This window comes from Phyllobates terribilis, unplaced genomic scaffold (genome assembly GCF_046119375.1).
Source record: "Phyllobates terribilis strain yellow unplaced genomic scaffold, ASM4611937v1 Scaffold_1__5_contigs__length_1240528914, whole genome shotgun sequence".
NCBI lineage: Eukaryota > Metazoa > Chordata > Amphibia > Anura > Dendrobatidae > Phyllobates > Phyllobates terribilis.
The window spans coordinates 294,751,982-294,768,802 of record NW_027362761.1 but is presented as its reverse complement, the minus strand read 5'-3'; the positions used below and the strand labels follow the sequence as shown (position 1 = coordinate 294,768,802).

The 16,821-nt window shown below is 41.7% G+C and overlaps 1 protein-coding gene across 3 annotated transcripts in view; it reads left to right on the top strand.

Annotated features, from left to right (window-relative positions):
- TTC28 (tetratricopeptide repeat domain 28) overlaps positions 1-16,821 on the top strand; it is an 824,287-nt gene that overhangs the window by 387,517 nt on the left and 419,949 nt on the right. For all 3 annotated transcript variants that reach the window (XM_073673179.1, XM_073673184.1, XM_073673189.1), the window contains 2 exons: positions 11,127-11,399; positions 14,455-14,585. In XM_073673179.1, coding sequence (XP_073529280.1) covers positions 11,127-11,399; positions 14,455-14,585 — 404 coding nt within the window. The remainder of the gene's footprint in view (positions 1-11,126; positions 11,400-14,454; positions 14,586-16,821) is intronic.

Sequence of the window (16,821 nt, the reverse complement as noted above, 5' to 3'; positions counted from 1 at the left end):
ACAACTCCTTTTGCTAACTCCAAGATCTTCTACTACCACTTGCTGTTCCTGCTTGTAATCCTTCGGCAACTTGTTTCCAGCAGTACTACTCCAGTATCGTAACACCACGATGTGAGACAGGAAGAATTCAGACTCAGGCCACAACTTTTCCCCTATATGAGACCCTAGATTTACCCAACGTACATAACTACACAACTGTGCCACTTCCCTCATCTTTGTAGACGTATCAGTTGCTTTGTGACTTACTGCAAACAATAAAGGTCTATTTACACTGCACGATTATTGGAAATGAGCCTTTATTGGAATGCTCATTTCCCGATAATTGTACATTCTAAATAGGCTACTGATCACACAAAGTATGAGGAAAGTACATCATTGGGTGGAATGTACTTTTGTACTGAACAAGAGATCATTTTCAGCATCGTCCGGTGTAAGGGCTCAGTCAGACAGCTGTATAAATTGGACCGAGGTCGGAACACACTGCTTGGATTGGCCGGTGGATCTCCCAACGTGAGCGTGACAGCTGCATAGAAAAATATGAAGCTGCCAGGCTCCGGTTGGGTGACCCGCCGGCCAGTCCCAGCATTGCTTTCCAATTTATATGGCCGTCTGACTCCGGCCTAAGCAGGACTTGTGCTGCTGAGAACAAGGCAGCTTATGTGCACTGACCGATCTATTACCTGAGTAAAAAGGCAATAAATGACCGCTGACTAGCAAGCATGTGTAAAAGCATCTTTGTGGAGACAGTTATTGTAGGCCCTGTGCCAGATTTATGCAATAAAGGGAGTGGTTGCCTGCTCACAAATATTGATAGGATAGGTTATCAATATCAATCGGTGGGGTTCGACACCTGGCACCCCCACCGATCTAATGTTATAATCTCTAGCAGCAGCCAGATGTTAACACATTGAATTGAGCTGCAATGCAAAACTCAATTCATTGTGTAGCAGCCAAATAGGAGCTGATCTGCAGTAGCCAGCAGTGGCTTCTACACATTTAATGGATCTGTGCATTGCCTTCAATGTGTTTACATCCAGCTGCTTGAACTCATAACAGCTAATCTGTGGTGATGCCTGGGGTCAGATCCCCACCCATCTAATACTGATAACATATCCTTAAAGGGGTATTCTCCAGTTTGAAACGTAACTTCCCGATTGCTTATCATTTGACCGCTGGGGTCGCACCAAACTGTCTGAACAGAGCGGAGGTTGATCATGCGTACTGCCGCTCCATTCATTCTAATAAGATTGCTGAAGATCAGCTGAACACAGCGCTCAGAAATCTCCGGTGGTCCCATTAAGAATTAATTAAGCGGCAGTGCGCATAATCATCCTCCGCACCATTCAGCAGGGACTTGTTAGACTCCCAGTTCTTGGGATCATTGGGTGCCACGGTGGTCGGACCCCCAGTGATAATGAAGTTAGATTGTTGTTGGGGATAACATTCAAACTTGAGAATACCCCTCTAAGACGGCCATATAAGTTCTAATCTTAAGTAAATGTCCCCAAAGTCACATTGGAGATCATGTCATCAAAAACAAGAAGGGTGTGACGGATTATTACTATGCCTTACAGAAACTAACATATTACTTAACAATATCACAATTGTCCATACCCATATCCAGCAATAAATCAATATATTTAAGGATATGGATACATTTGAATAGTACCAAAAACTCAAAGAAATGGATAAGCAAATGCTGGAAGGCAGAAACCGTAAGGGCTCATTCAGGTGCTGAGCTTGCATCACTGGGGGCTGACACTGGCTGTGTTATTCAGCCAGCAGATGCCTCTAACAGCAGTAGGTGTAGCTAAGCTCTGCCTGTTGTTAAAGAAAACCTGTCATCAGGATCAGGCATGATAGACTTAAGATATGGACATAAAGTCGCTGTTCTCATTTAATAGGTACCTTCATTGTAGAAATATGCAGCCTGGTTATTCTTTATTCACCAATACAAGTTTTGGTGCAACAAGCTGTTTGTGCATCGAGGTGGGCCTGTGGGGTGGGACTGTGGTTTGAGTCTTTATCTCTGCCATGGCGCCTCAGTTGCCTCTGGTGTAAGGCTCTACATACTGTTTAAAATTTTTCACCGACGCCGTTCTAGCTGTGGGCTTCGCTTACGCTGATTGATCCAGTTGCAAGAAAATGGTGCTGGTGGTGGCGCAGAGACAGATTGAGATCTCGGCTCAATGACCACCCCCGTGCCTGCCATTTTGGTTCTTTTGTGAAGACCATCATATAGCTGGGTTTCATAGGAGATCAAGGTTATTATATACTGTAATACTGTGGTATTAGACAATTGAAATTTCAAATCCCTTAAAAGGACTAAAAAATAAGATAAAAATAAATAAATAAATAAACCGATGTGGTATCGCTCGTCCGTAAAAGTCTGATCTATGAAAATCTAAAATTAATTAACCCGATCGGTAAATAGAAATCAAAATGTCGGAATTGCCGTTTTTTTGGACGTTGCAACACAACAAAATGCAATTAGAAGTGATCAAAAAGTTCTATCTACACCAATATGGTGTCAATGAAATTGTCAGCTCACTGTTCAAAAAAAAAAACTGCCATCACACAGCTCCATTGACAGCAAATTTAAAATGTTGCACGTCTCAAAAATCGCAATATCATGCCAGTAACTCGTATGCCTTCTCAGCGCCATCCTACTCACTGCGGTCACTGCTCTGCTTCTCCTCGTGTCAGGCCATCTCGCTGAGTTGCCTCTTGCAGCTCTCCCAGCACTGCTGCATCTTCCTGCTGTCTCCACCAGGCTATAGGGAGGTGCCGCCAGATCCTGCAGGAATTTAACCCTGGTGTGTTCTGCAGAGTTCTGCTTCCCTGGACTATCCCCTGCCAGCAGGGGATATATTAAGCAGCTCCTCCTTCCACTCCTTGCCTGAGCTTAGGTTCTAGTTTGCAGTCTGCTTCTAGTTTCCAGTCTAGGTGTTTTCCTGTTTAGTCTCTCCTGTTACCGACCCGGCTAGTTTAATCATTCTGTTTGACCCTGTGCTGCCTGCCCCAACCCCGAACTGTCTGACCACGTTTCTGTTTTGACCCTCTGTATTCCTGCCTTGACCCGTTGTTTAGCTGCTGCAGGCCTGTGCACTGCCCTGGAGTGGCACGTGGTGATTACCCTAATAGCCCAAGCCTATCCTCACCATCAGAGGCTCAACTATAGACCAGGTACCCACTTACAATAAGAAAGCACAGCAGCACACTATAAGGGCCCAGTCATATGCAAACACTGAGAACATAAGAGCTAAACCGCATTATTGCTAAATAAAATGTACTTCCAAAAAATGAAGGCTCTTAGTGCATAAATTGGCCAGTTCATGTATGCCCATCAACCACGGCAAGGTGGCCTCCGCATGATGGGTAACTATCCTCCAAAACATTCCTCTCTTGGGCTATAAAGCCTACAGTTTAAATGGGCAAACATGCCTCTTTTGGGCTATAAGTCTACAGTTTTAAATGGGCAGGTAGAAACCAACACTAATTAAAACACCCTTGGGCTGATGGGTGGAGTGCAGGGTCAGAAAAGGAGGCAGTCAAAACCTCCATGGTAAACTGCAAGAAAACAAAAAACCTGACCAGCACCTCCATATAGTGTGAACAGGTGTGTGCTGCAATGACTACATAACATACAATAAGAAATCACAGCAGAACTCTGTAAGGGCCAAGACATATGCAAACACTGAGAACATAAGAGCTAAACCACATTATTGCTGAATAAAATGTACTTACAAAAGGCATGTTTAGGAGAATAGTTACCCCTTACCCATCATGCAGAGGCCACCTTGCCCTGGTTGATGGGCATACATGAATTGGCAAATTTATGCGCTAAGAGCCTTCATTTTTTGGAAGCACCGTATTTTTCGGACTATAAGACGCACCGGACCATAAGACGCACCTAGATTTTAGAGGAGGAAAATAATAAAAAAAAAACTTAAGCCAAAAATGTGTTCATGATGCACTTTTAAGGGGGAGGGGGTCTTCTGCTGACACTGGTATAGGGGTAATGTCCCCCAATTCTGACAATATCCCCCATTCTGGTATATATGCCCCCCTTCCTTTTATACGTGGTCCCCATCCTGGTACGCCTGGCATCCCTCCATCCTGGTATGCATGGAACCCCTCCATCCTGGTATGCATGGCACCCCTCATCCTTATCCTGGTATGCATGGCACCCCTCATCCCTATCCTGGTATGCATGGCACACCTCATCCCTATCCTGGTATGCATGGCACCCCTCATCCCTGTCCTGGTATGCATGGCACCCCTAATCCCCATCCTGGTATGCATGGCACCCCTAATCCCCATCCTTTTATGCATGGCACCCCTAATCCCTATCCTGGTATGCATGGTCCCTCTAATCCCTATCCTGATATGCATGACACCCCTTATCCCTGTCCTGGTATGCATGGTCCCCCTAATCCCTATCCTGGTATGCATGGTCCCCCTAATCCCCATCCTGGTATGCATGGCACCCTTAATCCCTATCCTGGTATGCATGGTCCCCCTAATCCCCATCATGCTGCACATAAAAAAAAAAATAAACACTCCTACTCACCTTTCTTCTCTCCTCCAGCGCTGCGTCCTGTCTGCCCGCACTGATCTCTCCATGTGAGCCGTGCATGGCGTCACTGCCATGCGCGGCTCACAAGGAGAGATCAGCTGCCGGAAGTCACTGCTCCCTACGCCGGGACTGTGTGCGCGGGGAGCAGTGACTTCATTCTCCTTCATAGCCGGCACACAGAGTAGCAGCGCTGCGGCTCCAGCTGCTGCTGGGCTATCACGTGTGCCCGCTTATTAAAGGGCATGAATATTCACCCCCTCCCCACGCCCATGGGCGTGGAGAGAGGTTGAATATTCATGCCCTTTAACAGCGGGCACAGGCGATTCCGGCGGGAGCAGGAGCTGCGCTGCGGCTACACTGTGTGCCGCTATTAAGGAGCATGAATATTCAGTGCTCCCCACGCCCCATGGGCGTGGGGGGCAGTGAATGTTTATTTTCTTTAGCAGCGGGGACAGTGTAGGCTGCAGTGGGCGGCTGCTGCCTCCTATGCCCCGCTCCTCCACCGCTACCGCTCCCCCCACACCCCACATATATATATACACCCCCCCAAAATTCGGACTTTAAGACGCACCCCCCATTTTTCTCCAACATTTTAGAAGAAAAAAGTGCGTCTTATAGTCCGAAAAATACGGTACATTTTATTTAGCAATAATGCGGTTTAGCTCTTATGTTCTCAGTGTTTGCATATGTCTTGGTCCTTACAGTGTGCTGCTGTGCTTTCTTACTGCAGGTAGCCACTTAGTCACGCCCCTCTAGGGTAAGCCCAGCCAGTCCACACCCACCGGTGTTACAAGTGACTTTACCAAAAAAATTTTTAATTACAAAATTTTCATCCAGATAATAATAATAATAATAATAATAGTAAAACAACACTATACATGTTTGGTATCCCCGTAATTGTACTAACCTACAGAATCGTATTATTAGATCACTTTTACTGCACAATGAACACCAGAAAAACAAAAAACACACAACATATATTGCGGAATTGTGGGGTTTATTTTGCTCAATTTCACCCCACTTGGATTTTTTTTCCTGTTTTTTAGTACATTGAGTGGTAAAATGAATGGCGTCACTCAAAAAAAAATAATCCTCATACGGCTATGTGGATGTATAGTTAAAAGTTATGGCTCTTGGAAGAAGGGGAGGGAAACAAAAAGTTCAAAAATAGAAAATCGCCGTGTTAAGATGGGCAGTGAACATGGAGCCTGCCGTATACTGTTAATCACTTGTAAACTATATTACAACAATAAATCCTAAACCGTAAACTGCAATAACCACATCCTAATGCCTTTAAAGTCATGATAATAAAGAACAGTCAAGACGTAAACTAGGCTCAATTATGTATTGATCTGTAGATGAATCAGTTTGGAAATCTACCTATTCTTACACTCCAGAGTGACTTTTATGATGTATATCATTGTGTTTAGTATGAGCCTGGCTTAAACCACACACGGACATTATACATGCCTTCCTAAAGGGATCTGCAAAGTATTGATTTCCCATTGGTGCACCTTCTCACTACGCTCAGCTCAGTCCCTACACCACAGTACCTTTACGAATGGGAGCACTTATCGGATTTCTTAGCACAGGTCCATAGACGTCATTAGAAATTATTCTATACTAGCTGTACTATCCGGCTTCGCCCGGGTTAATAACTGCTGTTAGCAAAATAGAATGTGTTAACAAAAATTTATTCTCCACACAAAAACCACAAAACAAATAGATAGAAAGTTCATTGGCTCTTGAGGAAGTTCTTGTTCTCTTGTCTGCAAGCCTCACTTCCCTCTCCTCAGAAAGTTCATTGGCCCTTGAGGAAGCAGCTCTTGTATTCATGTCTGCAAGCCTCGCTTCCCTCTCCTCAGAAAGTTCATTGGCTCTTGAGGAAGCAGCTCTTGTTTTCATGTCTGCAAGCCTCGCTTCCCTCTGCTCAGAAAGTTCATTGGCTATTGAGGAAGCAGCTGCTGTTCTTATATGTGTCAGCCTTGCTTCTCGGTCTTCACATTTTTCATTGGCCCGTAATGCAGCTTTTCTTTTCGCATCAGCTGACATTCGTGCCATGAAATTCCTTTTCTTATGAGGCATTATTGTGGTAAAAATAGTCTGTAACTGGCAGTTTCTATATCCTCTCACACAGAAGTAATGTGACTGACATCAGCCTTTCCACCAACACACTGACATCTTATTACCTTACACAAGCTTTGTTATACTGAGAATGTCCTTTGTTGCCTATATTAACCAATCACAGCTCAGATTAATTAACTGTAGCACAATAGAAGCTGAGCTATGATTGGTTGCTATTGGCAGCCTGATAAATCTTTGTGAGATGAGTTTTGTGTGTGCTGAGGGTGGTATATGTGTTCAAGCACGTGGTAGTGTGTGGCGCATTTTGTGTGTGTGTTCATATCCCCGTGTGTGGTGAGTATGAGTATCCCATGTGGGGGGCCCCACCTTAGCAACTGTACGGTATATACTCTTTGGCGCCATCGCTCTCATTCTTTAATTCTCCCTTGTTCACATGTGGCAGCTGTCAATTTGTCTCCAACACTTTTCCTTTCACTTTTTCCCCATTATGTAGATAGGGGCAAAATTGTTTGGTGAATTGGAACGCGCGGGGTTAAAATTTTGCCTCACAACATAGCCTATGACGCTCCCGGGGTCCAGACATGTGACTGTGCAAAATTTTGTGGCTGTAGCTGCGACGGTGCAGACGCCAATCTCGGACATACACACATACATACAGTACAGACCAAAAGTTTGGACACACCTTCTCATTTAAAGATTTTTCTGTATTTTCTTGACTATGAAAATTGTACATTCACACTGAAGGCATCAAAACTATGAATTAACACATGTGGAATTATATACTTAACAAAAAAGTGTGAAACAACTGAAAATATGTCTTATATTCCAAGTTCTTCAAAGTAGCCACCCTTTGCTTTGATGACTGCTTTGCACACTCTTGGCATTCTCTTGATGAGCTGCAAGAGGTAGTCACCGGAAATGGTTTTCACTTCACAGGTGTGCCCTGTCAGGTTTAATAAGTGGGATTTCTTGCCTTATAAATGGGGTTGGGACCATAAGTTGTGTTGTGCAGAAATCAGGTGGATACACAGCTGATAGTCCTACTGAATAGACTGTTAGAATTTGTATTATGGCAAGAAAAAAGCAGCTAAGTAAAGAAAAACGAGTGGCCATCATTACTTTAAGAAATGAAGGTCAGTCAGTGCGAAAAATTGGGAAAACATTGAAAGTGTCCCCAAGTGCAGTTGCAAAAACCATTAAGTGCTACAAAGAAACTGGCTCACATGAGGACCGCCCCAGGAAAGGAAGACCAAGAGTCACCTCTGCTTCTGAGGATAAGTTTATTTGAGTCACCAGCCTCAGAAATCGCAGGTTAACAGCAGCTCAGATTAGAGACCAGGTCAATGTCACACAGAGTTCTAGCAGCAGACACATCTCTACAACAACTATTAAGAGGAGACTTTGTGCAGCAGGCCTTCATGGTAAAATAGCTGCTAGGAAACCACTGCTAAGGACAGGCAACAAGCAGAAGAGACTTGTTTGGGCTAAAGAACACAAGGAATGGACATTAGACCAGTGGAAATCTGTGCTTTGGTCTGATGAGTCCAAATTTGAGATCTTTGGTTCCAACCACCGTGTCTTTGTGCGACGCAGAAAAGGTGAACGGATGGACTCTACATGCCTGGTTCCCACGGTGAAGCATGGAGGAGGTGTGATGGTGTGGGGGTGCTTTGCTGGTGACACTGTTGGGGATTTATTCAAAATTGAAGGCATACTGAACCAGCATGGCTACCACAGCATCTTGCAGCGGCACGCTATTCCATCCAGTTTGCGTTTAGTTGGACCATCATTTATTTTTCAACAGGACAATGACCCCAAACACACCTCCAGGCTGTGTAAGGGCTATTTGACCAAGAAGGAGAGTGATGGGGTGCTACGCCAGATGACCTGGCCTCCACAGTCACCAGACCTGAACCCAATCGAGATGGTTTGGGGTGAGCTGGACCGCAGAGTGAAGGCAAAAGGGCCAACAAGTGCTAAGCATCTCTGGGAACGCCTTCAAGATTGTTGGAAGACCATTTCCGGTGACTACCTCTTGAAGCTCATCAAGAGAATGCCAAGAGTTTGCAAAGCAGTCATCAGAGCAAAAGGTGGCTACTTTGAAGAACCTAGAATATAAGACATATTTTCAGTTGTTTCACACTTTTTTGTTAAGTATATAATTCCACATGTGTTAATTCATAGTTTTGATGCCTTCAGTGCAAATGTACAATTTTCATAGTCATGAAAATACAGAAAAATCTATAAATGAGAAGGTGTGTCCAAACTTTTGGTCTGTACTGTACATACATACATAGATACATACATACAAACATTCAGCTTTATATATTAGATTATACTCAACAGTATATTGCTATATGATGAACAATACGCAACACGATCAACCTTATATTACAAGTACTCTTTTATTTGTCTTACTTTTCATTATATAACAATGGAGAAGAAAAAAAAAATCAGCTGTCCTTAAGATTTGTCATATTGCAAATAGTGCATGCCTGTCCGGGGATTTCTGTGCCTTGGTCTCCTCTTAAGAATTCTACCTCCAAACCAATCATACTCATGGTGAAAGAATAAACCATTATTTGTCACATAGTTCACTTATGTACTTTCCCTATTTCATGGGTGGCTTTGTGCAGTCACTTATTAATGAGAACTCTGTTTATGTGCAGGCAGAGCACTTTCAATCACCCCAGTCCCGACTGTTGTATTTGTCATTAAGCTATTATACCTTAGGAACCAAGGCTTGTTAAGGGTCTTTGAGGACAGACTTTAAGATCAGCAGAGTTTCCTTCATGGAGCAAAGGAGCCTTTAAGCATCTGTGCCACATAATTGAAATGCAACCTGAAATTGAAACCCATAAACCAGGCCAGTTGCCACATTACAAATTGTCCTCTTTGTGTCCATTGCTCCCTGAACCATTGTTGGGAAAAAATATGCACTTTTTCTATATTGCCATATAACTGGAATGTCTAAATAAAGCATTCAATGAAATGTAAGAAACAATTTAGAAAGAGTTTAATTGGAATTGACATTCATTAAATGGGAACATGACAAAGAAAGAGAAAGAAGATCATTATGTAGTCGTTAAAGGGAACATGTGGTTAATAATGCAGTCCAATCTGAAAACAAATTGATACTTAGTTTTGTAAGGATTCATGATAAATTGTAATTTATTTCTCTACACCTGTGCCCTTTTTCTACTTAGGAGTCCAGTGGGCGATCCTACTGCTAGCTCTTTATGCACACACATAGAGGAAAAGCTGTCGGACACTGAGTATGACTGCCCAGTGGACTCCTAAGCATAGGAAAGGCAGATTTTAAAATAAGAAAGAAGTTGTGCCAAAATATGTTTCACAAACAAGATATCAATCTGCTCAGCCCTCTTACAATAAAATTTGTATTGAGTGAAGACAGATTTTTACATTACTGAGATAAAAGATGACAGTTACATAGGTTGAAAAAAGACCTAGGTCCATCAAGTTCCTCCACTCATTGTACATTTTGTCACTATGTCACTAATTTAACTATAACCCACAATGTTGGTGCTTACAATATTCTATGGAGAGAGGAGGAAGAGGGAGGAGATTGAGGCACAGCTCCTCCATCCTCCATCCCTTCTACATAGGATCATATAAAAACTAGTGTTGAGCGAGTAGGTTTCATTAACCCTGTTCGACAGTCAATCTCTGCATGTGTCACAGCTCTCTAACAGCCGTGACACTTGCCGCCGCAGCGACAGTAAAAGAAATGCCGAGCACGGCAAAATACTCGGCGAGCACACTTGGGTTAATGAAACCCACTCGCTCAACACTAATAAAAACCAAATGTCATCTCCTATCTCAGTAATGGAAAAAGCTGTGTGGCCTGAAGGTAATGTGAACTTGGCTTTAGACTCATTTCTAAAAGTTGTGCCCCACTTGTAAATCATTTTATGCCATGTCCTTCATTTTTATTTTTAGTTGGCCAAATTAGATTGTGCTTCAGCATTTCCATAGTTTAACTCGTATTTATAACATGCAACTTTTAAAAAAAATTACATAAAATGTTGCAAAATCACCCCAATAGTAGGGTGACATAAAAAGTGGAAGATCAGTTTGAGGCCAAAGTCTAATATCTAAAGTTGCACTAATTTATCGAACATCATGTAAAACTGGCAGACACAGACTGAAGAGGGCCCCCTGTACAAGGACAAAATATGGGCCCTTCGAAGTCCAATAGCTCATCATCACTTCCACCTACTTTGGAGGTAGAAGTGGCACCCATACCTTTCGGATCCCTGTGCGGCTGCACAGACTGCACCAATGGTAGGTCCGCCCTTATCTTGTGACACATATTTGGCGCAAAACAGACACAGCAACCAGAAGGAACTTTGAATTTCACCCATTTTGTCCTAATATTTGAAATCAACATACTGATGTTAATCTTTACATGATTTATAATATTGTATTTCTCGTGTTTTAGAATCTCTGGAGCCTACATATCAGCAACTACAGAAGATGAAACTGGACAAGAGCCCCTTTGTGGTGGTTTCAGTGATTGGTCAAGAACTTCTGACGGCAGGACATCATGGTGCATCAGTGGTTGTACTAGAAGCTGCACTGAAAATTGGGACATGCAGTCTGAAATTGAGGGGCTCCGTATTCTCTGCTCTGAGCAGTGGTTATTGGTCCCTCGGGAACACCGAAAAAAGTACAGGATATATGCAACAGGACTTGGACGTAGCCAAGACTCTAGGTACAGCCATCAATTGGGTGTTTGTCTACTAGGATAATCATTTCTAAAGCTGTTATAATAGTAAATTCTGTGTCGCAAATACGCATTTTAGTCATTATTTTAGCCTGAAAAAGAAAATTTGTTCACAGATTTTCACAGCAATTTTTGCCATCTTCTACTGCAGTTTTCACTTTTCTACAGCTAAATACAAAGAAACCTGCACCATTTAGGTCATGCTGTAGATTTAAAGCTATGCATTATGCCCTCGTATAGTTTACATTTATTTTCCGTAGGATGCCCAAAACAGTAGTAAAGTTTAAAGCGGTTGACCTATATATAGCTTTATTTTAACAAATGTATTGGGGACATGATTTTGTGGCATTTATAAATATATGTATGACATGTCTTTCTCCTGCACTTGTTAGTACCGCCTTTCTCGCAGACTGCACAAGTAAAGGAGGAGAAATTGTAATTACTTGTATTAGCTATTAGCAAGTGCCACAAAATCATGATATTTATTATAGGGAATCTATCAGTAGGATCAACCCTCCTAAGCCGTCTATATGGACATGTAAGTGATATAAGGCTGAATAAAATGATACTTTGATATCTGTGATCCGATGTCTTATTCCAGAGAAATCTACATTTTTCTAATATGTAAATGAGTTGTTAAGATCTATGGGCCAGACAAAGATCTCCCTGAGAATCTGCCTTCAGAGTAAATTTTAACTGAAAGGGCGAGTTACCATTGTGAGACATGTAAAGCAGACTGTCAGTTATTACATGTCTCACACTGACAATGCCCCCTTTCATTTAAAATAATCTCTGGTGGCAGATTCTCAGGGAGATCTACGTCCGGCCCATAGATCTTAACAGCTTATATACATATTAGAAAAATGATAATTTCTCTGGAACAAGGCATTGGATCACAGATATCATGGTATCCTTTTATTCAGCTTCCTATGATCTACATGCTCATATAGACGGCTTAGGAGGGTTGATCCTAGTGACAGATTCCCTTTAAAATAAAGATAAAGTGGCCAGTCCCTTTAATATTGGTATATGCTGATCATCTGTAGAGAAAAATATTTTCCTCTGATCCAGCAGATTTTGGTCAGTAAGGGGAACCTTACCTTAATGGAGGAAGTCAATGAGATTTCAGAATGAATTGAAAAGACATTTCACCTAAAGCGTGGCTAATGGTCCAAATAGCTTTATTGATAATCAAATTCAAAATGTTGATGACCATGATAATAAATCTGCCTCATAGTTTCCATCATGAAGAAGTACAACAGAAAGGCGTATGATTCTTTATAAAGTTTGTCGTGGAAAGACCTTTAGTCATTTGTGTGTTGGAATGGCAATAGCAAGTCTTTTTTCATGTCCAGCAAATACCAACATCATTAAATCACAGACGCAGCCTTGTCATTTTACAGATTTTTCATGTTGTTTGAGGTAGTCTTTTACCTCCATTTAGTAACCTCATTCATCCCACCTTTCTGCTGTTTGGTTATGTAAATAGCTTTTACAAGCCATGTATTACAAACTTACATGGCGGAGATGTCAACCTCCAGTGACCCAAGTCAGTGCAATTTGGCTGTTTGTAGCCATTAAATGGCAATTTAATGGGTTAGTGCTGACGTCTGTCACAGAGACACGTCTGGAGTCTATAAAACTGCTCATGCTAAAACCAGCGAGAGAGACTCGAAGTCAAGAAAGCCTCTAGCTTTGCTCTCCATACAGAGTATGTGAGCCAGATCAGCACGCTTAGCTCTTTTCTGCCAGATCTACATTTTCTGAAGATCTGCATTTATGTAAGAAAAAATAAGTTTACCCTGAGATTATGTCTGTTGAAGACTCTTTTCCAAGGTTGAAAAAAGGTCTATTAAGTCCAACCTAAAATCTTATTGTGTTGAAAGTCAAAAACCTGGAAGACAAATACTGTGGACAGGAGCTGTTCTAAATTTCTGAGTTCCCGGCTTGGTTTGATTTGCTGCCCTGGCGTGATGTCGTCTGTGTGACATGTGGCCTAAAGGTTTCGTCTCACCAGCCCGGCTAAGCATAAGCCTAGCCTGAGACCCCCCAGGGTAAGGAAATTCATGCAGAACCTCTCTACAGCCAAAGAGCACTGACCTGGACCGTGGGCCGGTCCGCTCATCTCTACTCATTGCTCCATTTTAGGGCAAATTTCTTCCCAACTCCAAGAGTGAATGTCACTAGATTGACATCCCATCTCCAAAATTTAGTAATTATTATGTTTTTCAAGAAAGACATCCAGGCCCTTCTTGGTCTCACTGCTCTTCAGTAAAACATCACTATGGAGCTGTGAGAACAAATAATTTGGCAGTCCTAAAAGAAAGGCGGCTCAATGGATCACAGATATGAATATTTGGCGTTTGTTCATAATTCTTCATATTTAAGACTTCATACAGGTCATATGTTCTCATCACATAAGAGCCTCGATGCTAGTGGTGTATACGTTAAACCACACATCCATGTGATTCCATTCACCAGATGGTTGTTCGTATCCTTTTGAGAACCATTGAGCTGATATATTTTTTGCTGTATATATTTCTACTCGAAGTGTTCATGGGGCAATCCTCCTGACATAGAGTATATTGCCAAAAAAAGTCTCAAGCTTGATATGAGCAGAGCCTTATTATAGAAATCCTTTAACAGCTGAGGCGATTGACTCCATTTATACCATTATATATTCTCTTTGGTATTTAGGCGACTGAAAACATTTTATTTTTAAAAGTCTGCAGAATGAGGCTGGTTTATTGAGAAAAAAAAGCTCCAAATGTCACAATTTTGTAAAATAAGTCAGATGAGTTGCAGTATGATTTTATTACTGTTTATGTTATTGAGATGTAAGCATTTCCTCCAGCCATGATGCCTACATCTTTTTCGCTGCTGTGTGGTAGGATCGGCAGCTGTAGCTACATGGACTATTAATAATGCTGTATAATAAAAAATAGATTTTTGTCCTTTCTTAGGGTTAGATCAAGTGTATGATACATCAGACATGTTAGTGGAGATACATTATATGTAACCTTCTTGTCTTCATATGATCTAGGTGACCAGACGGGAGAATGCCGAGCCTATGGGAATCTGGGATCTGCATTCTTTTCCAAAGGAAACTTCCGGGAGGCACTTACTAACCACAGACATCAGCTAGTTCTCGCCATGAAACTGAAGGAGAGAGAGGTAAGAGACCTGTTTTATGGTTTGAATGCACTAGAAGATAAATTGAGGGAGTACTTTGATTTTTCTCTCTATTTTACATCAGCACTTGTCACGCTTTGATTTGTTGCGCTCAGCCAGGCTTGTATATGTCATAGACCAGTGAGCAGCCTATTTCTTTGTGTTTTCCACAGTAATACACATTTGAACTCTGAAGATGTTGGGCTTTTAGACACACAAGCATATCATTTCTGTATTTTTACTGCACAAGATGAAAGCTTAGTCTTTGGTATGTACTGGGAATTAGAGGAATATAGGACAGTTTGGAACAGACTTACTCTTTTAGTATGCATGCATACATTTTATGAATATTGAATATTCATAGAGTGTTGAATGCTGTATTCGGTATTAAATATTTTTTAACCTGGTCAAATTGACAACTGGCTAATGAGATAGGGACACACCCCTTTGACAAGGAGAATGGTAACACCCAATTGTCAATTTATTCATATATTTCTAGGAGTAATAATAGAAGAATGGCACAATGCAAAAAAAAAGTGCAAACGAGTACTTACTAAAATAGACATATCAGGAAAGGTGACAGGTCCTCTTTAATAGAATTTAAGGAGAAATGTCTCTACATTTGCCTATATAATATACCGGTAGTTGAGAAAAAAAGCAAATGGTGTAAACTGACTCATTATTACTACAGATTAGCCAAATTCTCAACTTTTCAAATTCTATGGATAATGTTCCCTTATCACTAGTTTTCAGAAAGTAAATGCACTGGCTGTTATTAGTCAAAACTACCCTGCAGAAACACGGATAATTTTTCTTATTGTAACCAAGCAGAGCACAGATATTAGTTCTTTAAGTGGTTGTATGGCCAATAAATATTGATGACCTATCCTCAAGATCAGATCGGTGGGGGTCCAACACCTAGCCCCCCACCAGTTGGCAAATATTAGCTTTGGCGGCACAGCCAGGCACTGTGTAGCAGCCACTGTCTGGTATTGCAAATGAGCTCCTAACCCTATGTTCTTGGCAGCAGCTGCTACACATTGAACTATTCATCTCCATTGAATGGCACTAATTACAGCTGATGGAGGGGCTCCAGGTGTTGGAGTACTACAGATCTGATATCGATGTCATCAAAATGTCATGCCCAGAAAACCTCTGTATTTTTTCCAGCGCTGGAAAAAATGAAATCTACACTGTGATCGGTAATTGTTGGCAACAAGTCCAGTTTTTTTGTAGACACTTTTAATAAATGAGGCCTCACATGAAGCATAGGACCAGGTGAAAGGGGGAAAAGTTTTACCTTGACTGCCCAACTCATAAGGGACAACTTTTCATCTCCCTTTGTAACATGCAGTATAGGATTTATAGACTATCCATAAATCAAGTATTTGAGATACCTCTGTGTTATGTTACTGAGAATGTAGTGCTCATGTTTTCCCTGGTAGATAGACTGGCCACATTAGACCAAAGCTCATGAGATCTGTTGGTTAGGTATGTGGCTAGGAGCTTTGTGGCTAGGAGGTTTGCACTTCCAACAAAATCTCCATGTCCACATGGAGTCAAGGTGCTCATACACAGACCTAGATAAAAGTCAGCTAAACGTGCCAATTTGAATATATATACAGTACAGACCAAAAGTTTGGACACATCTTCTCATTTAAAGATTTTTCTGTATTTTCATGACTTTGAAAATTGTACATTCACACTGAAGGCATCAAAACTATGAATTAACACATGTGGAATTATATACTTAACAAAAAAGTGTGAAACAACTGAAAATGTGTCTTATATTCTAGGTTCTTCAAAGTAGCCACCTTTTGCTTTGATGACTGCTTTGCACACTCTTGGCATTCTCTTGATGAGCTTCAAGAGGTAGTCACCGGAAATGGTTTTCACTTCATAGGTGTGCCCAGTCAGGTTTAATAAGTGGGATTTCTTGCCTTATAAATGGGGTAGGGACCATCAGTTGTGTTGTGCAGAAGTCTGGTGGATACACAGCTGATAGTCCTACTGAATAGACTGTTAGCTGCTTTTTTCTTGCCATAATACAAATTCTAAGTAAAGAAAAACAAGTGGCTATCATTACTTTAAGAAATGAAGGTCAGTCAGTCCGAAAAAATGGGCAAACTTTGAAAGTGTCCCCAAGTGCAGTTGCAAAAAAACCATCAAGCGCTACAAAGAAACTGGCTCACATGAGGACCGCCCCAGGAAAGAAAGACCAAGAGTCACCTCTGCTTCT